Genomic DNA, 24,358 nt, shown 5'->3' with positions numbered 1-24,358 from the left:
CATATGTTTAACTCAGCTGAATCCTGTATAAGTTCAAGATCAGATCTGTTTCAACCAGCTTTTGGTTCCCCCCTCCCCTCTCTCTCTCTGGTTGGGCTAAAAGGCCTCTTACAGCATCATACCTCCTGCATTATCTGATATATGTAAAAATGTTTCAATAATTGCTTCCCTGAGCTTTCATTTTGAGTTGAATTAAGTTGATTAGGCCACATTTGGAATACTGCCTCCAATTCTGGTCACCACACTACCAGAAGGATGTGGAAGTTTTGGAGAGTACAGAAAAAGATTTACCAGGATGTTGCCTGGGTATGGAGGGTATTAGCTGTGAGGAGAGATTGGATAAACTGGGATTGTTCTCCCTGGAAAGACGGAGGCTGAGGGGCGACCTGATAAAAGTTTATAAAATTATGAGGGGCATAGATAATGTGAACAGTTGGAAGATTTTTCCCAGAGCAGAAGTGACAATTACAAGGGGCCCAAGTTCAAGATTGGGGAGGGGGGTGGTGGTGGGTGGGTGGGTGGGGGAGTGAGGCTCAGTGGAGATGTTTGCAGTTTTTTTTTTTTACACAGAGGGTGGTGGGGGCCTGGAGTGCACTGTCTAGTGATGTAGTTGAGGCAGATACATTAGTCACACTTGAGACTTATTTTGACAGGTATGTGATCAAATGGGGAATAAAGGATTATAAGAGATTGGTTAGATAGGCAAACATGATCAGTGCAGGCTTGGAGGGCCGAAGGGCCTGTTCTTTGTTTTTTAGTTCCGATAGGAATCTTCAAACGATTCTTTCTGGAATTCCTCCCCCTTTGGGAAGCTCCGGATGGCGTCACCTACCTCGCTTGCTGCCCCCTCCTTCAAAATTCCCAGCCGAACCTGGATTATCTTTGAACCTGAGAGGTGAAGGTGAAGGGGAAGGGTGGGGGAAAACAAGAGAAAAATGAATTAAAATCAACGACCAGATTAAGATCCAACTTTTCCTTTTGACTGAACAGAGCAAGTTAGTTAGACCACGCAACAAATCAAATTAAGAACATCACATTGGAGCGTTAACACTGGTTAGAATCAGAGTGAAGCTGCTGGAACGACAGCCCTTGTGTAAAGGGATGAGTGTCTAATTAGATCGAATGTAGGCACCCAGGGAGAAACAATCACAGCGATAATCTTCCTAATTGAATTTGGTTGACTGGGCTGGATGCAGGAGAATCCGTATCGCTGGAAGATGGGTGGCACAGTGGTTAGCACCGCTGTCTCTCAGTGCCAGGGGCCTGGGTTCGTATTCTCAAGCTTGGGTCACTGTCTGTATGGAGTTCTCCCAGTATCTGCATGGGTTTCCTCCAGTTTAATCCCACAGTCCAAAAGATGTGGTGCATTGACCATGATAAATTCTCCCTCAGTGTACCCGAACAGTTGCCCGAGTGTGGCCACCAGGGGATTTTCACAGTAACTTCGTTGCAGTGTTAATGTCAGCCTACTTGTGACAATAATAAATAAACTTTAAACTTTAACCACAGCTTGCTCTCACACCCTCCAACACCACAAACACTCACTCCCTCCACAATATTCCAGGTGTGGTCCCACCTGATGGAAAATATTTACCAGGCTGATTCCTGGGATAGCAGATCTGTCATATGAGGGGAGACTAAGTTGCTTAGGATTATATTCACTGGAGTTTAGAACAGTGAGAAGGGATCTCATAGAAACTTATAAAATTCTAACAGATGGCCATTGAGGACTGAAATTAGGAGAAACTTCTTCACTGAGGGTCAGTAAGTAATCTCAATATCATGGGAGGCACCATAGCACAGTGGTTAGCACTGCTGCTTCACAGTTCCAGGGACCTGGGTTTGATTCCCAGCTCAGGTTACTGTGTGGAGTTTGCACGTTCTCCCTGTGTCTGCATGGGTTTCCTCCGGGTGCTCCAGTTTCCTCCCACAGTCCAAAGATGTGTGGGTTAGGTTGATGGGCAATATTAGCATGGTCAATAAAGTGTCCTGAGATGTATAGGTTAGAGAGATTAGTGGGTAAAATGTGTAGGGATATGGGAATAGGACCCGGGTGGGATTGTGGTCAGCATAGACTCAATGGGCCAAATGGCCTCTTTCTGTACTGTACGGATTCTATGGTTCTTTCTTCTACGGTCAGGTTAAAATCCAATAGGTATATTTGGTAGCACAAGCTTTCGGAGCATTGCCCCTTTGTCAGATGAGCCTGGCCATGCTCCAAAAGCTCGTACTACCAAATAAACTTGTTGGACTTCAACCTGGGTGATGAGAGACTGTTTACTGTGCCCACCCCAGTCCAACACTGGCAACTCCACATTACCACTGAGGGTGGTAAACCTGTGGAATTCTCTGGCACAGAAGATTGGAGGCCAAGCAACCGACTAGATTCAAGGAGGAAATAGATAGATTTCTAGATTCTATAGACGTCAAGGGGTTTGGAGAGAGGACAAGATGATGGGATTGGGATAGAGGATCAGCCATGATTATGCTGAATGGTGAAGCAGGCTCGAAGGGCCAAATGGCCTATTCCCGCTCCTATTTTCTACGTTTCTAGAAACACGTACATGGATTCTGTTTTTTCAGCGTCCCACTCGCGCCGCCACTGTCCGGTTGCGTTGCGGTGCCGAGCCAGCCTCTCCAGGTCAATCTGCTCACGCTCCTTCTTCCAGCGCATGTACTCCGACCTCTCCCGACCAGTCATTGACATCGTCATGTCAACGGAGCCTTTGGGACCGGACCGCCTGCCCTGTGGGAAAAGACGCAAGACGGATTATGCACTGACGAAGTCGAAATGGAGGGGGGAGGGTGAAAAAGATTTCAGGTTAACGCAAGGCAGTCTCCACGAATAAATCCAGAATCCTTATTTGAAGAATGATGTAGTGGTATTGGAGTTAGTTCAGAGGAGGTTCACTAGATTGATTCCAGAGATGAGGGGGTTTGTCGTATGAAGAGAGATTGAACAGTTTAGGCCGATACTCTCTGGAATTTAGAAGAATGAGGGGAGATCAAATTGAGGTTTACAAGATGATAAAAAGGTCTGGATAAAAATAAACATGGAGCAGATGCTTCCTCTTGTGGGACATTCTAGGACGAGAGGTCACAGTCTGAGGATAAGGAGCAGTAAATTTAAAACAGAGTTGAGGAGAAACTACTTCTCCCAAAGGGTTGTGAATCTGTGGAATTCACTGCCCCAAAGTGCGGTGGGTGCTGGGGCCATAGAATCCTACAGTGCAGGAGACCATTCAGCCCATTAAGTCTGCACCATCCACAATCCCACCCAGGCCCTATCCCCATAATCCTACGCATTTACCCTAGCTAGTCCCCCTAACAATAAGGGGCAACTTAGCATGGTCAATCCATCTAACCCGCATATCTTTGGACTGTGGAAGGAAACTGGAGCATCCGGAGAAAATCCACGGGGAGAATGTGCAAACTCCACACAGACCCAAGCCGGGAACCAAACCCAGGACCCTGGCACTGTGAGGCAGTGAATAAATTTGAGGAGTTAGACAGATTTTTAATTGGGAATGGATTGAAGGGTTATGAGGGGAAGGCAGGAAAATGGGGATATCAGCCATGATCGAATGGCGGAGCAGACTCGATGGGCTGAATGGCTTAATTCTGCTCCTGTATCTCGAACTTATACAGGCTCTCAGCAAAAAGGATAAGGACACTTAACTATAACATTTCTCAGAGCCACTAACTCATGAAAAATTGTGCACACAACACTCCTTGTTCAGCTCCTTTGACTCCCATCTGACACCTTACTGGAAATTCTATCACTAATTGGTCAAAGTGATGCAACAACAGGGAACAGAAACACTTCAATCTCCTCTTACATCTCAGCTGGTAACAATGGCTCCTTTTGAATCTGAAATAATCCCCAGGCTGGAACAACACAGATCAGGACCCTGAGGGGGAACAAGTTAGAATCATGGACAGAATCTTCAGGTAGAAACTGAAATGAACAGGGAGGCAAAACCTCTGGATTTGATGGAATACCTCAGCATTAATCCTCCGTCTCTCTGGAGTCCAACTTGTATTTCCAACATTTGTGTGTCTCAGGTTTTAAGAGTCTGGATCTTTTTTTTTGCTCCCATCTCCCCATGCCCCTTGGACATTCTCTCTTCCACCTTCTTCCGTCAGGGAAAAGATACAAGTCTGAGGTCATGTACCAACCGACTCAAGAACAGCTACTTCCCTGCTGCTGTCAGACTTTTGAATGGTCCAAACATATTTGGGCGGCACAGTAGTTAGCACTGCTGCCCTTCAGCTCCTGGGACCCAGGTTCGATTCCTGGCTCGGGTCACTGTCTGTGCGGAATTTGCACATTCTCCCCATATCTGCATGAGTTTCCTCCGGGTCTCCGATTTCCTCCCACAGTCCAAAAATGTGCAGTTTAGCTTGATTAGCCATGCTAAATTGCCCCTTAGTGTCCCAGGATGTGTATGTTAGATGGATTAGCAGGGTTTTGGGCCTGGGTGAGATTGCTGTCACTGCAGACTTGATGGGCTGTAGGGATTCTAATTATGTATGTATATTAAGTTGATCTTTCTTTACACCGTTAACTATGATACAAAGTTCTGCACCCTCTCCTTTCCTTCTCCCCTCTGTAACTCTATGAATGGTATGCTTTGTCTGTACAGTGCGCAAGAAACAATACTTTTCACTGTATCCCAATACATGTGACAATAAATCAAAAATTTAGATACCCTCCCTCATTAATGAATACAAGAGTTCTTCTTTAAATTGCCCTCTTTACGAATAAAGAGGCCTTTTGTAAATCCTCCTCGGAAAGACCATAAGATCTAGAAGCAGAATTATGCCACTCAGCCCAGAGTCTTCTCTATTATTCAATTATAGCTGATATTTTTCTCATCCCCATTACCCCGATCCCCTTATCAAGGACCTGTGTCTTAAAGACACTCAGTGACCCGGCCTCCACAGTGTTCTGCGGCAAAGAGTTCCACAGTTTCACCATTCTCTGGCCAAAGAAATTCCTCTTTATTCACCCCATCCATCCACCACTCCCCAGCCCAACTCACAGGACCCCATAAATATTCTTCAAGGTTAGGTAGGCTAGCCATTGCTAAACTGTCCCTTAGTGTCAGGGGAACTAGCAGGGTGATTACAGGGGGTTACAGGAATAGGGTGGGATTGCTGTTGGTGCAGGCTTGATGGGCTGAATGGCCTTCTGCACTGCAGGGCTTCTATGATATGCTAATCTAGTTTCTCCTTAAAGAGATGAATACATTTGTAGAAGTCCACCTTCCTAACCTGAAGAACTGGCTCCTCAAATCTTTCACGTTTGCAGGCCTCCCTATGTCTTCATCATGGAGAAAATTCCATGATCCTTCACTGAGGCTGGTGAATCGTTGGAATTCTCTACCCCAGACAGCTGAGCAAGTTCAATCATTGAGCAGGGGTGACACAGTGGTTAGCACTGCTGCCTCACAGCGTCAGGGACCTGGGTTCGATTCCTGGCTTGGGTCTGCACGTTCTCCCCGTGTCTGCATGGGTTTCCTCCAGGTGCCTCTGCTTGCCTCCCACAGTCCAAAGTGTGCGGGTTAGGTGGACTGGCCATGCTAAAATTGACCCTAGTATCAGGGAGACCAGCAGGGGTAAATATGTGGCGTTACGGGCATACGGCCTGGGTGGGATTATAGTCAGTGCAGGCTGGATGGGCAGAATGGCCTCCTTCTACACTGTAGGGATTCTGTGATTCTATGATTAGGGCAGAAATTGAGGAAATGAAGGAATATGTGGACAGAAAGGAAACATGCCACAGACTTGGCTGGTTAGCCATATCATATTGAATGGTGGAGCAGGCTCGATGGGCTGAATGGCCGACTCCTGTTCCTATGTTTCTCTTTCACTAGAGGGCGACCAGGAAAGAACACAGCCTGTCCCATGCCGTCCTGGTTGACTCAATCCACGTGGGGAATGACTGAGTTACACACGGGATTTCTTTTCATCAGTAGCCCCACCTGCCAGTCCTTATCGCGATCCAACCCAGTCTTCACCTTGTCGAAGTCGGGACCCCCCCAATTCCGGATGTGCCGCCGGCTGCCATCTTTCCGATCACTGTCAGGGAGGGACCCCAAGCGCCGCGGGTCATCCAGAAAGTTCCGTACTGGGTTTTTCTCACCAGAGCCATCCTGGAAACACGATGGATTTTGTTATAATTTAAAAAATGGCATCAACAAAACTGTGCAAGTCCCAAGCCAGGCCTCTTGTTGCCCAGTGTTGGCACAAGGAACTCTGGCATGCCCACCATGGTTCACCTGAGACAGAAGGAGACCCATCTAGACCCACACACCCAGGAAAGGGTCTGGTCTTCAAGCAACATTACTACAAAGAGAGTAGCTGGTCATTATCACACTACTGCTTGTGGGATCTTGCTGTGCACAACTGGCTGTTGTGTTTCCTGCACAACAGTGATCTCATTTGAAAAGTATTTAATTGGCGGTAAAGAGCTGTGAATGATCATGAAGAGTGCAAAAATATACACAACTTTAACTCAATTCCCCAACTTGGAACCACCCCAAGTCTTAAACTCTCCACAACAGAACAGAGTCAGTGCTGTGCCACCCAGATCAGTTTCAACACTGGTAAATGATACACATTTGGATTTGAGGACCTCCTGCCCAGCCTCTCACCCTCAAATCACCCACCTACTTATTGCCACCTCCCCCCCCAACTGTGACTAACACACATGGTCCCAGCAACGTATTGAATACAGGAGTTGGGACATTGGTAAGGCCACACTTGGAATACTGTGTATAGCTCTGGTCTTGTTGAAGTTATACAGGACATTGGCAAGGCCAACTTGGAATACTGTCTGCAGTTCTAGTCAGTCTATTATAGAAAGGATATTATTAAACTAAAATTAATGCAGAAGAGATTTACTGGGATACTACCGGGACTTGATGGCTTGAGTTATAGGGAGACGTTGAACAGACTGGGACTTTTTTCCCTAGAGTGTGGAAGGCTGAGGGGTGATCTTATAGAGGTCTATAAGATAATGAGGGGCACTGATCAGCTAGATAGTCAACATCTCCTCCCAAAGGTGTGGGGATCTAAAATTAGAGGTCATAGGTTTAAGGTGAGGGAGGAGAGATACGAGTCCAAAGGGTGGTGAGTGTGGAACGAGCCAGAAGTAGTAGTAGAGGTGGGTACAGTTTTAAAAAGCATTTAGACAGTTACATGGGTAAGATGGGTGTGGAGGGATATGGGGCAAATGTGGGCAATTGGGACTAACTTGGTGGTTAAAAACTGGGCAGCATGGACAAGTTGGGCTGACTCTCCAATATTGACTCTTGCTGTGGGTACTGTTTGACCAGGTGTGAAGGTTGGCATAATTGTCCCATAAGTTACCGCAAGTTTTTTCCCAACTCCTGTATTCAATGTTTCCAATGAGACCAAGCATGCCAATTGCCTTTTTCAATGTTTTAGACTAGTTCACAACACCCACTCTAAAAAGGGCTTGTGGATGGATCCCAATGTACAAGAATGAATTCTTATGATCCAAAAACTGAGAACACATAAGGAACGAGTTACAGTGCGAGTTAAAACTATTTTTAATTCATTCATGAGGCATGGATGTCGCTGGCTGGCCAACATTTATTGATGTGGGTATGCCGGCGTTGGACTGGCGTAAACACAGTAAAAAGTCTGACAACACCAGGTTTTAGTCCAACCTATTTATTTGATATATCAAATATATAGAATATTATCAAATAAATAGGTTGGACTAAAACCTGGTGTTGTCAGACTTTTTACAACATTTATTGTCCATCCCTTGGAGGGCAGTTGAGAGTCAACCACATTGCTGTGGGTCTGCAGTCACATGTAGGCCAGACTGGGTAAGGATGGCAGATTTCCATCTCTAAAAGGACATTAGTGAACAGATGGGTATTTCCAACAATCGACAATGGTTTCACGGTCATCAGTAGATTCTTAATTTCAGGTTTTTTTTAGATTGAATTCAAATTCCACCATCTGCCGTGGCAGGATTCGAACCCGGGTCCCCAGCACATTAGTGGAGTTTCTGGATTAATAGTGATAGCACCACTAGGCCATCGCCTCCGTAAACTGAGAGTCATTTAACGAAGGGGCAGCAGAAACTCCGGCATATTCAGCAGCCTGAACTCTTTGCCTTCCCAACAAAAGAATATCAGAGGTAATCAAATATAAATACTGCATCGACTCTGACAGAATATTACACACGCACAGTCCCAACTGTGCCATTCAACTGGGGCAATTAGCCAAAGAGCTCATCCATATGGAATAGGGCTCATTAAACACAGCTGTGTGTTTGTTAATAAAGAGAAAAGACTTTCTCCCACGAGATATTTCACCGATATACAGGAAGCAGTAATCTGGGACAACAGGTGTATTAACAACTCGAGGGACACACGTAGTTCCTCTGTCCCACAGCCATAGCTCATTTTGCCCCAGTATCCTAACCAAATTGTCTCAAACCATTTTAAAGTATTAACCCTTGTAGGCACAGTGGTTAGCGCTGCTGCCTCACAGCGCCAGGGACCCGGGTTCAATTCCAGCCTCGGGTCACTGTCCGCGTGGAGTTTGCACATTCTCCCCAGTTTCATCCCACGGTCCAGAAGATGTGTTGATTAGGTGGATTGGTCATACCAAATTGCTCCTTGGTGCCCAAAGTTGTGCAGGTTAGGTGGACTGGCCATGCTAACTGACCTTTAGTGTCAGGGGATTAAATATGTGGAGTTATGTAATTCCTAGGATAGGGCCTGGGTGGGATTATTGTTGTTGCAGACTCAATGGGCTGAATGGCCTCCTTCTGCACTGTAGGAATTCTCTGATTCTCTATGGCTCCTCTAAGCTACAATTACCAGCTCTGTATGAGATTAAAAGGCAATTGTAACCAAGGATCAGGAGTTGCCATTCAGGCTGGTCTGTATCGTTGTTCGATATATCCCTCCATATATTTGCCCAAGGGAAAAATACCTCTCTTCCTTGGCATTGCAATTAGCCCCCACAACCTTTCGGGTGGAGGAGATTCCAGATTTCCACTGCTGTGTGAGAAGCATTATTTTCCAACTTCATCCCAGTTCTCATTTTAAAAAGATTAGGCTCTATTGTTTTCACACCAGAGGGGATAGTTACTTTGCATCCACTCCATCATTTATTATTTTAAACACTTCAATTGCTAAAACACACACACACACAGTTAATCTGTAGCTTAACTCCATTCAGACACCTCTTCCTGTACTTATCAGTCTGACACTCAATTATGGGACAATATGGTGGCACCTTGCTGTCAATGGTTTCTGGGAAATTTGAACAACATATAAAATGATCAGTTAAATCACCTCCATCCATAGATATTATTCTACAATAATCCCTGATAGATTTTAACCCATCCTTATGGGCTCTTCTTCATTCTCTGCCTAGGAGAATTGTACTTCATTCTGATGTTGTGCTCTATCCTGGCCTGATCTCTCAGCTTCCTGCCTGTGGGGAGAGGAGTACTTTTAAAGTTAGTTGCTCAAAACCATAATTAAACAGGGTTGCACAGTCTCCGCAGGTTCATCCAGAATTCTGACCTTTGGGCAAGGTCAAATTTCCTAGATACCACGGACAGCAAGGGATACAGGGCTAGTACAGGAAGTTGACAATGCAGTAGGTAAGACATGGTCTAGTTAAATGGCAGCAGAGGCTTGAGGGGCCGAATGGCCTACCCTTACAGTTTTACGTTCCAAAAATGGAAGTTCCAAGGTTAAAGATTATTAAGGGAGGCAATGGCCCAGTGTTATTATCGCTAGACTATTAATCCAGAAACTCAGCTAATGATCCAGGGACCCGAGTTCAAATCCCACCACGGCAGGGGAGGCATGGTAGCAGAGTGATCAGCACTGCCGCCTCAGCGCCAGGGACCAGGATTCGATTCCTGGCTTGGGTCACTGTTTATATGGAGTTTGCGTGTTCTTCCCTGTGTCTGCGTGGGTTTCCATCGGGTGCTCTGGTTTCCTCCCACGTTCTGAAGGATGTGCTGGTTCAGTACATTGACCCGAACAGGTGCCAGAGTGTGACGAATTGGCTATTTCACAGTAACTTAATTGCAGTGTTAATGCAATGTTACTTGTGACTAATAAATAAGCTTTAGATGGTGGAATTTGAATTCAATAAAAAATATCTGGAATTAAGAATCTACTGATGATCATGAAACCGTTGTCGGAAAAACCCATCTGGTTCACTCATGTCCTTTAGGGAAGGAAATCTGCCATCCTTACCCGGTCTGGCCTACATCCGACCTCAGGGTCACAGCAATGTAATTGATTCTCAACTGCCCGCCAAGGCCGACTAAGGATGGGCAATAAATGCTGGTCAGCCAGCGACACTCAGGTCCCACGACTGACTAAATAGAAAAATTGGAACCACACTCACCATCTGGCCCCTCTCATATTCAGCAATCTTCTCCATTTCTTCATTCATTTTCTCAATGTTCTGTCTTCGTTTTTCTTCCCATTCCTGCAAAAGAAACGACCCAATTGAAATCTTGTCTAGACTCGCCTTCCCAACCCTGCAGAATTTAACTACACCTTGAAGGCTGCAAACCCCAACTCTTGGTCTCTGTCAAATGATCTTGTGGTGAGGGATGAGAAAGGCTGGGAGTTAGCTGTATTGGGGTGGCACGGTGGTTAACAATGCTGCTCCACAGCATCAGGGACCTGGATTCGATTCCCGATGTCCATCTGTGTGAAATTTGCACATTCTCCCTGTGTGTGTGTGGGTTTCCTCCAGATGTGCAGGTTAGGTGGATTGGCTATGCTAAATTGACCCTTAGTGCCCCAAAATGTGTAGGTTTAGGTGGATTGGCCCCAATAAATGTGTGGGGTTATGGGGATAGGGCCTGGGTGGGATGCTCTGTCAGTGCAGATTTAATGGGCTTCCTTTTGCACTGTAGGGAACGCATGATTCATTGATCCCTGACTCCGATGAACGGCAATCAGGAGCAGGAACCCAGGCTGATTTCTGCCTGCCGAATACCAGAGACCATTGTGAAGGGCCCCAGAGAATTACATTTCAAATAAATGTCCCATTTAGGGATCACTGTCAAAGCTGTTATGGTGATGCGAAAATAGGATTAGAATTGGTTCTGGTGCGCTGACGCACCCAGACAAGCTACCAACGTACTGCTTGGATACTGGTCTGGTGGAGACTGGTTGGCACCTTATGTGCCAGCTAAGCTTAGCTGAGAACACTCTGGATTCTGGTCATCATTGAATCCCTATGTTTTGGGATACTCGTGGGCAATTTAGCATGGCCAATCCACCTAACCTGCGCATCTTGGGACAATTTAGCATCGCCAATTCACCTGCACATTGAGTCTGCACTGATAACAGTCCCACCCAGGCCCTATCCCTGTAACTCCTCACATTTACCCTGCTAATCCCTCTTACCTACACATCTCGGGGCACCAAGGGGGAATTTAGCATGGCCAATCCATCTAACCTGCACATCTTTGGACTGTGGGAGGAAACTGCAGCACCCAGAGGAAACCAATGCAAACACAGGGAGAAGGTACAAACTCCACACAGAGTGACCCGAGGCCGGGAATCAAACCCGGATCCCTGGAGTCGTGAGGCAGCTGTCCAAGAATTCACTGGTCAGTGGGATGAAATCCCTTCAAGGAGTCGGTCAAAGTTCTACCAGCAGTTGTCCGAAAACATAACTAATTTTATAATAAAAAGGACCTTCCCCAGAAGCATTAACCTTACTTCCCTTTATAGTTGTACAATTTCAATACACACTGGTTTTTTAAAGAGTTGTAATCGGGGTTTTGAACAGAGGGACGAGAGAGTGTTCCCTGATTCCAATGCTCAGTTCTCTAAGGTCTAATCAACAAGGCACACACACACACACTCTGTTAGTTAGAAACTGCTTTCACCCCGGGCCTTTGGCAACTCCCGGCACGCTGAGAAAGTGCAACAAATTAATCACCGGTGAATTCTTGACTTCCTTTTCATCTGGTTATGTTTAGACAAGTCAGGTGTTGGTTTTGGTCAAATTTCCGGAAAAAATTCCGGAGCAGAAACAGTGAAATTGGGAATATCTACAGCGCACACGGGAATATCTACAGGGTAGCAGAGACTGCAGTTGCTTCACGGGTCAGTACTTAAAAACCCAGAACTTTTTGATTTGGGAAGTTGCCCGATCCGGGATGGATGTGGTTAAGGTGCCAGAGGCTGAATGATGTACAATTGTACACCTGCATCCCCAATAATTGTGAGACAGATTTAAGGTAATTGGCAAAAGAAATAAGTGGGCTGTAATGATCTGCCCAAGAGAGTGGTGGTTATAGATTCCATAGTAACTTTCAAAAAGGGAACTGTTAAAAATTACAGGGCTACAGGAGAATAGAATGGAGGGAGTGAGATTAATTGAATAGCTTTTTCAAAAGAGGCAGCAGAGATATGATGGACCAAATGGCTTTGTTCACAGTTGCTGGATTAAAAACATAGAAGATAGGAGCAGAAGGTGGCCATTTGGCTCTTCGAGCCTGCCCTCCATTCATCATGATTACGGTTGATCATTCAACTCAATAGCCTAATCTGGCTTTCTCCCCATAACCTTTGATCCCATTTGCCCCCAGTTGCTATATCTTGCCACCTCTTGAATACATTCAAGATTTGATTTATTATTGTCACATGTATTAGGATATGGTGAAAAGAATTGTTTCTTGTGTGATACAGACAAAGCATACCATTCATAGAAGTTTAAGTTTATTTATTAGTGTCACAAGTAAGGCTTACTTTAACACAGTAATGATGTTACTGTGAAAATCCCCTAGTTGCCACACTCTGGTGCCTGTTCAGGTACACTAAGGGAGGATTTAGCACGTCCAACACACCTAACCTGCGCTGTCTTTTGGACTGCAGGAGGAAATCTGAACTCCCAGGGGAAACCCACACAGACATGGGGAGAATGTGCAAACTCCACACAGACAGTGACCCAAGCTGGGAATCGAACCTGGGTCCCTGGCGCTGTGAGGTCAGCAGAGCTAACCACTGTGCCACTCTAGAGTACATAGTGGAGAAGGAAAGGAGAGGGTGCAGAATGTAGTGTTACAGTCATAGCTAGGATGTAGAGAAAGATCAACTTAATGCGAGGTAGGTCGATTCAAAACTGATGGCAGCAGGGAAGGAGCTGTTCTTGAGTTGACTGGTATGTGACTTCACTTTTCGTTTAATCTTGTCCCTGATGGAAAAAGGTGGGAGAGAGAGAATGCCTGGGATGTGTATGTCCTTGAATACGCTGATTCATGAGATTAGAAATGGAGAGAAATCATTTGTGCGGCAGGTGTTTTTTTGTGAACTATTTTTAGTTTGAGGTCGTTGTAACTAGAATTGAAGAAAATAACCTTTGCAGGATCGAAATGTATTTACGTCCAGAAGCCTCCTGGCTTGTGAAGTCTGCTTCAAACAAATGATTAAATTGATACGGTCAAGGCACAGATCACTGAGTGACTTTATTGTGTTACTGACCTTATATTGTTATGGGTCTTTACTCAAGATGGAGAGTTGAGATTGCGGACCTGATTTTACCAGCAACGTGCACCCGTTTTCGGACGCGGAACTGTGGTAAAGTCGGGTGTGAGGCCTTTATCGCGATCTGCACCCGAGTCCACGCAGATCACCACTTTACCGAGACCCACGAAAGGCAGGGATCCGTTCCACGCCCAAATCGGACACAACAATGATTTAAGTGCATTTAAATTGAATTAATGAACTGCCCGCCCAACTCTATCAGCACTTCCCCCTTTACCAATCCAGAACCGCGTTTTAGAGACCTGCTGAATAAAAGTCCAAGTCGGGTGCTCCAGCCTCTGAAGAGCGCAATCATGATTCCAAAGGCTCTCTGGCCTTGATCAGTGGTGGTGGGGAGGCGGGTCAGATCATTCTCTGGTTGGAGGTCTGGGGGGTGGGGGTGGGGGGGGGGGGGCGGCGGGGGTGCGTGGAATGAGGGGAGTGAGGTCAGATTGTTGTCTAGTTGGTGAGGGGAGGGGTGCGTCAGGGGTGGGAGGAGGCAGGTCAGATGTATCTCTGGTGGGAAGGAAGGCTGATCATTGTTTGGTGATGGAGGAGGAGGAGGAGGAGGAGGAGGCAGGTTGGATGTTCTTCTGAAGGGAAGGGGGAGTGAGGCCAGACCATTCTCCAGGGGGGAATGAGGCAAGTTCGTCATTTGGGGGTTGGGGGGGGGGGGGGGGGGGTGTGGTTGGTGGTGAGTGGAGGGTGGGGGGGTGGGTCAGATGGATCTCTGGTGGGGGTCTGCTGCCACTCTGCAGATGATCAGTGAGGCGGGGGGAGCGGGGCAGGGATGGTGGTCAGTCTAAGTAGTGGAGGAAGTGAATAAGAGGGGGGCAGTGATGTGTACGTGTCCCCCTTATCCAACCTTCCACTACCCAAACTGATTGCCGCCCCCTGCCCCCTTTCCCCTCCACCAATCGCCCTCAGAGTGGCAGCAGACCCCCCCCCTGCCCTCCAGAGTTCCATCTGCCCCCCTCAACTGAGATACATCTTACCCACCTCCCTTCTCCTCCCCAAGATACACCCTCTCTCCCCCTTTTTCGCTCTGAGCGCGAATCGGACTGGAGATGACTGAGGGGGTATGGGGGAACCTGAAGGCAGATTTCTGAGTCGGATCTGTACTATACCCTGAATCAAAATAGTAAAATTGTGCCCTGTTGAATGAAACAGCATCAGTTTTGTAAAAGTTTGACTCAGTTTATTGCTGCGATTCCCTCTCAAATTGTCTTCACCTTTGAAGCTGTCATCAGACACTACCAGCACCTCCCCACTGAGTGCGAGTAGAGGAAAATCTTAGAATCCCTACAGTGCAGAATAGGCCATTCAGCCCATCAAGTCTGAACTATCTTACCGCGGCTTTCTTTCCCACCCTAACCCCATAATGCAACACATTTAGCATGGCCAATCCTCCTAACTTGCACATCTTTAGACTGCGGGACGAAACCGGAGCAGCCAGAGGAAACCCACGCAGACACAGTGAGAATGTGCCAACTCCACAAAGACAGTCACCCCCAAGCCCAGAGTAGAACCCAGGTCCCTGGCGCTGTGAGACAGCACTGCTAATCACTGTGCCAGGCACGTTGAGGTCATTGGAGCGCATTGCATTAAAGCTGCTCCTGCCCTTCACACTTATCCACCCGCAGTCTGAGTAACAGTTAGGCAGTATGAGAACAGGTTCCTCCTCTTTTCCAGCATTGGAACTGGGAGCTGTAATCTCTCCCCTCCTCCTCCAAAGAACTGGGGGCTTTCTTCAGTATATAGTCCCTCCCCTTTACCCACCACACTGCATCATTTATTTACCTATCAAGTCAATGCATACTTGTGACACTATTGTACTGTTAAGAATTTTTTTTTTAAATCATGTTCTCTGCAGTTTGTAAGCCAGCCGATTCCTTTCTTTGTGGCATGGGCTTTCTGCTCAAAAGTCCCTTTAATTGCAGCTTAAATGGGATTTTGTTTATTTTTACTCTGGGCCTAATGCACTTTCTGGGATTTTTATGACCTTTTGAATTGTTAGGGGGGAGAATGAGTTCTTTCACACTCAGTTTTGGACTGTTGGTAATTGTTTTAGTTAGAAGGTGTTTTACTTCAGGCTGAATGCAGTGTTCTCTCTTGCCCTGGTATTTTGGGAAGCAGTTTGGATTTCAAGCTTGTGTGTGTATCAAGAGAACTGCAATTCCATCCTAAGGATCAAGTTCCAGCATCACAAGAACATTGTTATTCTGAGCATGGTAATTAGCACTGCTGCCTCACAGCACCAGGGACCCTGGTTGAGTTCCTGGCTGCTTGTTATGGGAATAAGGCCTGGGTGGAACTGTGGTCGGTACAGACTCAGTGGGCCAAATGGCCTCATTCTGTACTGTAGGGATTCTACGATTCACCAGTATGTGCTAGATGGGCCAAGTGGTCTGTTTCTGAGAGACTACTAAATTATCCAGTTGTGTCCCCTTTGCAGTTAATCCGTTTCCCAGTCGGACTAACCTTTACTCTTCTGTCCTGTGGTGAAACACTGCCAGGTCCTGACCCTCCGCCATCTCCCCCTCCTCCTCCGCGGCCTCTCCTGGTGCGACCCCCTCGGCTGGGCTTCTCCCCGCCCGGGCTCTCGACCCCGCTGAAGCCTCGGGGGCTCCTGTCGGGGTGATCGGCCCACATCATTCTGTCGGGCCTGCTGCCGGGGGAACGGTGGTAGCCGCCACGCTCGGCTGGTGACCTGGGTCCTGGTGGAACGGGACTCGATGCCCACGGCCTCCTGCCGGGAGACTCCTGGTTGCCGCGGGGAGAGTTCATCTTCTTGTCATTCACCAGTCGCTTCTCCTGTTGTGAGCACGGGAGAAGATATCAGACAGTTCACAGCAAGACAGAAACTCAACACCATCACCCAGGGAATCAATTTTGTTCCAAAAATACAACACTGAATCCCTACAGTGCAGAAGGAGGCCATTCAGCCCATTGAGTCTGCACTGATCACAATCCCACTTATGCCTCTAACCCCATGTATTTACCTTAGCTAGTCTACCTGACACTAAGAGTCAATTTTGCACAGCCAATCCACCTAACCTGCACATCTTTGGAGTGTGGGAGGAAACGCACACAGACATGGCAAGAATGTACAAACTCCACACAGACAGGGACCCTAGCCGGGAATCAAACCTGGGTCCCTGGTGCTGTGAAGCAGCAGTGCTAACCCACTGTGCCACCCGTGGGTTTAGACCCTGGGAGATCCAACGTTAATCACTCTAAATGCAGCAATTACTGAGAGTTGAGGCTAAATTCTAAGCTAACCAATGCAGGGCAGCGCTGAGGGAGTACCTCACCCTCCGAGGTGGTGGGGTGGGGGGAGCATGGCAGATAAACAGTATTGTGAGGGAGTGCCGTACCCTCAGGGGAGATGGGAGGGAGGGTGGGCAGTGCCAAGGGAGCACTGCACCCTCTGAGGATCCTTCTTTCAGGATTGCACATACAGCCAGTCGTCTGCCTGTCCTTTGAGGAGTTTACTCACCGTTGGGGATTTACCAAGTTCGACGGTAACCTTTTCACCCCATTTGCGATCGTGTTCAGACTCGTGCCTGGGTTTCTGATTGGTCACAGAAATTCCATCCTCTTCTGCCTTTCTGCGATCTTCTTCAATTTCCTGTTTCAAAAAACAGTAAATCTTGGTCTCACTATCGAGAAAATAAAACTCAGAGGAACCTGCCGGCAAGTGAAGCATTTTCGCAACTTGTCAGGAGTAAAGATATTCTTGTGGATCTTTGTGACGTGCTTTGAGGGAATAAAGAATGGAAACCAGGTCATGGCTTTAGTAAGGCTCTTGACTATTTGAAGTTTTTTTCAATTAGTGTCACAAGTAGGCTTGCATTAACACTGCAGTGAAGTTACTGTGAAAATCCCCTAGTCACCACATTCCAGTGCCTGTTTGGGTACACCAAGGGAGAATTTAGCACCTAACCAGCATGTCTTTCGCACTGTGGGAGGAAATCTGAGCACCCAGAGGAAACCTACACAGGCATGGGGAGAACACGCAAACTCCACACAGACAAATGACCCAAGCCAGGGATCTAACCACTGTCGCCCATTGGAGCTATGTAAAACACTGGTGGCACGGTAGCACAGTGGGTTAGCACTGTTGCTTCACAGCTCCAGGGACCTGGGTTCAATTCCCAGCTCGGGTCACTGTCTGTGCGGAGTTTGCACATTCTCCTCGTGTCTGCATGGGTTTCCTCCGGGTGCTCCGGTTTCTTCCCACAGTCCAAATATGTGGGAGTTAGGTTGATTGGCCATGCTACAATTGCCCCTTAGTGTACTAGGTTGCTAAGGTTAGAGGGATTAGCGGGTAAAATATGTAGGGATACAGAGGCAGGGCCTGGGTGGGATCGTGGTCAGTGCAGACTTGATGGGCTGAAGGGCCTTTCTCTGCATTGTATGGTTCTATGGTTAGGCCACAGTTAGAGTCCTGTGTACATTTCTGGTCACCACACTATAGGAAGGATGTGATTAGCACCAGCCTATGGCTCTAATGGTTAGGCCTCCTTATTCTGGGGCCTGTTGCAAACGCTCACAGTTGGGCCATTAGAGGAGGGAATGGTTTGATGGGATTTCCCTGGATTTTTACCCAATGGACCCGATTGGTGGGGCATAGAGGAGGGAAGGATCTGCTTTGGTGACGAGGGATTGGCTGGTGGCAAGGGGATGGGGGGTGGGCCTGGTCTGGTGGTATTGGCACGGTTCTGAGGCAAGTTCAAAATTGGACACTCCCCACAAAGTTTCCCACGTTACACCCAGCCTCTCACCTTGTGTCTCTTCATCAGCGCCTCATTCTTCTTTCGGAGAGCTTCAATCCTCTTGTCCAACTCGGCATCCTTCTCTTCCCGTGTCTTCAAATCGGGATCTCCTGTGGTTGACTGAAACGAGAGAGGAGGCATCTTATTCATCTTCTGGCATGTACGGAGCTGGGGGAGATCATGCCCAGTTAAGTGACAACCTGATAGAAGTCTACAAGATTATGAGGGGCATGGGCAGAGTGGATAGTCAGAAGTGGAAGAGTCAATTACAAAGGGGCACAGGTTTAAGGTGCGAGGGGCAAGGTTTAAAGTAGATGTATGAGGCAGGTTTCTTTACACAGAGGGTGGCAGGTGCCTGGTGCCTGGAACCCACTGCCAGGAGAGCTAGTGGAAGCAGATATAATAGTGACTTTTAAGAGAGGCATCTTGACAAATCCATGAATAGGATGGGAATAGAGCCATATGGCCCTGAAAGGTCAGGGTTTTAGTTCAGTCAGGCAGCATGGCCGGTGCAGGTTTGGAGGGCCGAAGGGCCTGTTCATGTTCTGTAATTTTCTTTGTTGTTAACAACCAGCATTTATATAGCACCTTAAACATAGCAACACATCCCAAGCTGCTTATGGACAGGTTTATCAGGCCAAAAAAAAACACCTGACTCACAGCCAAAGGTGGCAACGAAGGGTCATCCAGACTCAAAACATTGGCTTGATTCTCTCTGCAGATGCTGTCAGACCTGCTGAGATTTTCCAGCCAGTTTTTGTTCTTGATACTAGACTAAGTTTTAAGAGGCTCTCAGAGACAGGAGACAGGGAGGTGGAGGGGGAATTCCAGGGCTGGTGGGGTTTGGCAGCTGAAGGCATGGCCACCAATAATGGAGTTAGATTGCTGCAGAGATTGTGAAGGGTGGTAGAACTGGAACAAATGGCAGAGAGAGCAAGGGAAGCCATGGGAGGGCTTTGATAAGGAGGACAAACATTTTTCAAATCAATGCAGATCAAAGCCCACCCCCCAGAGCGAGGGGGCGCTGACCCCCAAAGCGAGGTGGCGCTCTTGAATTTGGAAGGCCTTCAGCGTGTAGGAGCTGCAGTTTGAGATTTAGGGAGGGGGGAAGGGAGGGTGAAAAATCTCCTCTGAGGCAGACGACCCTTCACTAGATTTAGTTTTATTTACACAGGCAGCAACACTCAGACAGGTACAGAATATAAACACAGGGAACCCTGATACTCCACATTACATACACATGCAGGCCTCCTTCATTGGACAAGGGGTCCCTGATTACTGCCTTAATCTGGGAACTTATTCTAAAAGGCCCACATCCTGAGCCTTGTTAAAGTCACTACGCAAAGGGCACCTCCACCTTGAGATAACTTTTCAAAAAAGGATTAAGAATGGCTAGGTTGGCCACCATTGTGAAGCCTCTCCGAATGGAGCACACCCACAGTCAGGTGGGTGGAGAAGGCCTCAAAGCCTGACCTGGAGTGCTGGATCTCTGGTTGGATGATGGGAGGCCACTATCAGACACAGATGTGTCTGTGGGCCTATTCCAGTCAGACTTAGGCTCATTTCACCATTAATCCATCTTAATCAGCTCTTCCACACTCACACCCACCCATCCAGCCGTACCCCAGTCCAGGTAAGGTGATTCCTCAGAGACAGACCCTGGCAAACTAGCCCATCCACCAGTTCCACTAAATTATTTCTTGATCCCTCAAATTCACATCTCCAAAATCATTGAATCCCTACAGTAGAGAAGGTGGCCATTCAGCCCATCGAGCGTGCACTGACATCAATCCCACTATCCCCACATATTTACACCACTAATCCTGAGACTAAAGGGACAATTTAGCACAGCCAATCCACCTAACCTGCACATCTTTGGACTGTGGGAGGAAACCCACACAGACGCAGGGGAGAATGTACAGACTCTACACAGACAGTGGCTCAGTGGGAATCGTACCCAGCTCCCTAGCACTGTGAGGCAGCAATGCTAACCACTGTGCCACCATGTCACCCTTCAGAGGTGAATGTTCTACTCAATTGGATTCACTTTCACCCCCTGGTCTAGCAGTATTGGACCACTTAGATTTCACCCTGGTCTGAACTCACTGAGATGGACTCAAACTGTTTTGCTCTCTCCAAGACAGCTGTTTACTCTGCTGTCTCTGGGTCACAGGAAGGGAACAGTCAGAGCTTCCAGGCCCAATATCCAGCTGCTCATCTCTGCTGTAAAGCACATAGAATGGCTACAGCACAGGAGGCCATTCGGCCCTCAGACTCTCCAACAGAGCATTAGCAGAGGCAATGGCCTAGTGATATCATCACTAGGCTATTAATCCAGAAACTCAACTAATATTCTGGAGATCCTGGTTCCCACCATAGCAGATAATGGATTTTGAATTCAAAAAAAAATCTGGAATTGAGAATCTACTGATGACCATGAAACCATTGTCAATTATCAGAAAAACCCATCTGGTTCCCTTTGGGGAAGGAAATCTTCTGTCCTTACCTGCTCTGGCCTACATGTGACTCCATTGGCACAGCAATGTGGTTGACTCTCAACTGCCCTCAGGTAACTAGGGATGGGCAATAAATACTGGCCAGTAACACCCATGTCTCACAAATGACTAAAAATCTTACACCATGCCCATCCCTCTGCCCTATCTCCATAACCCCACACATTTACCCCACTAATCCCCAATCCTATACAATATTTGGACATTAAGGAGCAAATTAGCATGGCCAATCTACCCAAACTGCACATTTTTGGTGTGGGAGGAAACTGGAGCCCCCAGAGGAAACCCACGCAGACACAGGGAAAATGCACAGACTCCGTTCAGAAACCAGGCACCAAACCCAGGTCCCTGGCTGTGAGGCAGCAGTGCTATTCTGCACTTAAAATAGGCTGTGATGCACCCCAAGGTCAAATTGCCCATCAGCACTCATTATCTAGGCAGAGGGTTTGGAAGGTAAGGCCATGGTGGAAATTAAAAACAAGCTCAGGACTCAAGATCCCACAAGAGAAATAAGTACTTAAAGCTTTCAGTCAAGCAAAGCAACTGACAAATTAGTTTCACACCTTGTTATGAAATTCTGTACACTTACCATTGTAGCCTGCTGTGTGTCAGTAACTGCACTGAACTTTCTTCAAAACTCCTGCAGAATATCAAAACAGAATCTAGAGTTTATAGACTTTCACTGAGAACTACAAAATCAAATCAACTAAGATTGTGCGGAAGAGAAAGGGGGAGCAGATTGCTAAGCTCTGTGGGACTTAATATTAGTTAGCCGAAACCAGCTGGGCTCAGGGAGAGAGCAGCTGAGATCAATATTAAAGAGGCTGCCTCGTCCCACTCACATGGTTAGTGAGGTCTGTCATTTAAAACGGCCATCAACTCCCCAAAGATATCATGGTGGGACCCGGTTCGATCAGTATTGGTCACCTTACCTCCAATAGTACTAATACTCTTACAGTATACTCAAGGAGTCCAGGTTCATATAATCATAGAATCCCTACAATGCAGAAGGAGGTCATTAGGCCCATCAAGCCAGCCCTGACAACAATCCCAATCCTATCCCTGTTAATGCCACATATTTACTCTGCTAATCCCCTTGACACTAAGGGGCAATTTAGCATGGCCAATCCATCTAACCTGCACATCTTTGGATACTAAGGGGCAATTTAGCATGGCCAATCCACCTAACCTGCACATCTTTGGATACTAAGGGGCAATTTAGCATGGCCAATCCACCTAACCTGCACATCTTTGGATACTAAGGGTCAATTTAGCATGGCCAATCCACCTAACCTGCACATCTTTGAATACTAAGGGGCAATTTAGCATGGCCAATCCACATAACCTGCACATCTTTGGATACTAAGGGGCAATTTAGCATGGCCAATCCACCTAACCTGCACATCTTTGGATACTAAGGGGCAATTTAGCATGGCCAATCCACCTAACCTGCACATTCCTGATCTACGGACACCTGGTGCAGAGAGGGAGGGGGGCGTCAGGATGGCGATCTCCTTGTGAACCTGATCCTGGGCCTGGCGAAACTCGCCATTAACAGGTCCAAGCAGTGGGTGATGGACGGGGTCGTCCATCCTGACTGTCTGCCCCTCTGCCATGGCTACCTTCACAGCCAGGTGTCCCTGGAGAGGAAGCGTGCGGTATCCATGGGTGTGGTTGACGCCTTCCGCATCCATTGGGCACTGCAGCGGTTGAGGTGCATTGTAGATCCCGATAGTCACATTATGATTTGAGGTTTTAAGTTTCCTTTGTGCTTCTGTTCTGTTCGGGCTGTTCCCCCCCTGTGTTTTGGGGAGCTGCCCCTTTTTACTTCATCCCTGAGTTAATTTGAGTTGGTTTGCCTTAAAAGAGGCCTAACCTGCACATCTTTCTGACTGTGGGAGGAAACCCACACAGACACTGGGAGAAGGTGCAGACTCCATATAGACAGTGACCTGAGGCCGGAATTGAACCTGGGTCCCTGGCACTATGAAGCAGCAATGCTAACCCACAGTGCCACCCTGGTTATAGTAACATTCACAACAGGGCATATTGTGCCCTGGAGCTCTGGTGATTGAGGCTCCGACAGTCTTTCTATTGCATGGCCAGGATTCTCTCCTGCTCACAGCGCCTGGCACTGGTGTGGGTAAGAAGGATTTACAGGTTGACACTCAGCCAATGCTGAGAGGTTGCTTCCCCTTGTGGGAGAGTCTAAGGACAGAGGACATTATCTCAGGGTAAGGGAGTTACTCTGAAGACAGAGATGGGGAGGAATTTCTTCTCTCAGAGGGGAGTGAATCTGTGGAATTCTTTACCGCAGAAGGCTGTAGAGGCTGGGTCATTAAGTATGTTCAAGGTTGAGATAGAGAGATTTTTAGCCAGTAAGAGAATGGAGCGTTAAGGGGGTAAGGCAGGAAAGTTGAGGATTATCACATCAGATCCATCATAATCTCATTGAATGAAGGAGCAAACTCAACGGGCCGAATGGCCTACTCCTACTCCACCACAGTCTTACTTTTGACTGAGTAATGAATGCATCTTCCATCAGTTTCAGAGGGGGTGCTCGAAGGGTCACGAACATAGCCCAGTACATCGCACAAATCAGCCTCCCATTCATTGACTCGGTTTATACCTCTTGCTGCCTGGGCAAAGCAGCCAGCATAATCAAGGATCCCACGCACCCCGGACATTCTCTCTTCCACCTTCTTCCGTCAGGAAAAAGATACAAAAGTCTGAGGTCACGTACCAACCGACTCAAGAACAGCTTCTTCCCTGCTGCTGTCAGACTTTTGAATGGACCTACCTCGCATTAAGTTGATCTTTCTCTACACCCTAGCTATGACTGTAACACTACATTCTGCACTCTCTCCTTTCCTTCTCTATGAACGGTATGCTTTGTCTGTATAGCGTGCAGGAAACAATACTTTTCACTGTATATTAATACATGTGACAATAATAAATCAAATCAAATCAACAAGTGTTCCAAAGCTCTATGAACAGTACAGCCCCTGACGTACAAGTCCTTGCGCAAACTGCACTTCTTTGCAAAGATGCAAGGTGATCATGACAACCCAAATTAATTATTTTCTCTTTTTAAAAGCATCAGCAGTGTCTCTGGACATAACTCAATAAAACTGCAGCTTTCAACATTAAACAAGTGCAGTTGGACTCAACAATCAGCATATCAAAGCTCCCAATCAAACAATACATCAAAGAGTGTCTTTATTGAGACACTAGACAGGAAATAGGCGAGGGTCACAGCATCGCATTTAGATTTAAAACACGGTATGGATCACTGGCCGTGCTAAATAATAGGAACAAAAACATAGAGCCATATTTATACATTAGGAACACCTGAACTCCCACCTAATCCTATTTACCAGCACTTATTTATTTGTTATTTATTAGTCACAAGTAGACTTACAATAACTAGGGGATACTGTGAAAATCCCCTAGTTGCCACACTCTGGTGCCTGTTTGGGTACACTGAGGGAGAATTTAG

General features: G+C 47.1%; 1 protein-coding gene across 6 annotated transcripts in view; it reads right to left on the bottom strand.

Moving 5' to 3' along the window:
- The window catches only part of LOC145362124 (coiled-coil domain-containing protein 9-like), a 68,527-nt gene that overhangs the window by 22,163 nt on the left and 22,006 nt on the right, over positions 1-24,358 (bottom strand). For 5 of the 6 annotated variants that reach the window (XM_080218173.1, XM_080218177.1, XM_080218172.1 and 2 more), the window contains exons 2-9: positions 21,449-21,499; positions 18,356-18,466; positions 17,068-17,199; positions 16,050-16,382; positions 10,426-10,509; positions 5,988-6,158; positions 2,565-2,746; positions 833-888 (exon numbers count right to left, since the gene is read on the bottom strand). In XM_080218173.1, the coding sequence (XP_080074299.1) occupies positions 833-888; positions 2,565-2,746; positions 5,988-6,158; positions 10,426-10,509; positions 16,050-16,382; positions 17,068-17,199; positions 18,356-18,466; positions 21,449-21,451 (1,072 nt within the window). In that variant the 5' untranslated portion in view covers positions 21,452-21,499. The remainder of the gene's footprint in view (positions 1-832; positions 889-2,564; positions 2,747-5,987; positions 6,159-10,425; positions 10,510-16,049; positions 16,383-17,067; positions 17,200-18,355; positions 18,467-21,448; positions 21,500-24,358) is intronic. The other variant, XM_080218174.1, reaches the window with a different exon arrangement.

The sequence above is a fragment of the Carcharhinus amblyrhynchos genome, unplaced genomic scaffold, assembly GCF_965287045.1.
Source record: "Carcharhinus amblyrhynchos unplaced genomic scaffold, sCarAmb.v2.hapA scaffold_37, whole genome shotgun sequence".
Lineage (NCBI taxonomy): Eukaryota > Metazoa > Chordata > Chondrichthyes > Carcharhiniformes > Carcharhinidae > Carcharhinus > Carcharhinus amblyrhynchos.
The sequence above is the reverse complement of the archived record's forward strand: the minus strand, read 5'-3'. Positions and strand labels throughout refer to the sequence as shown.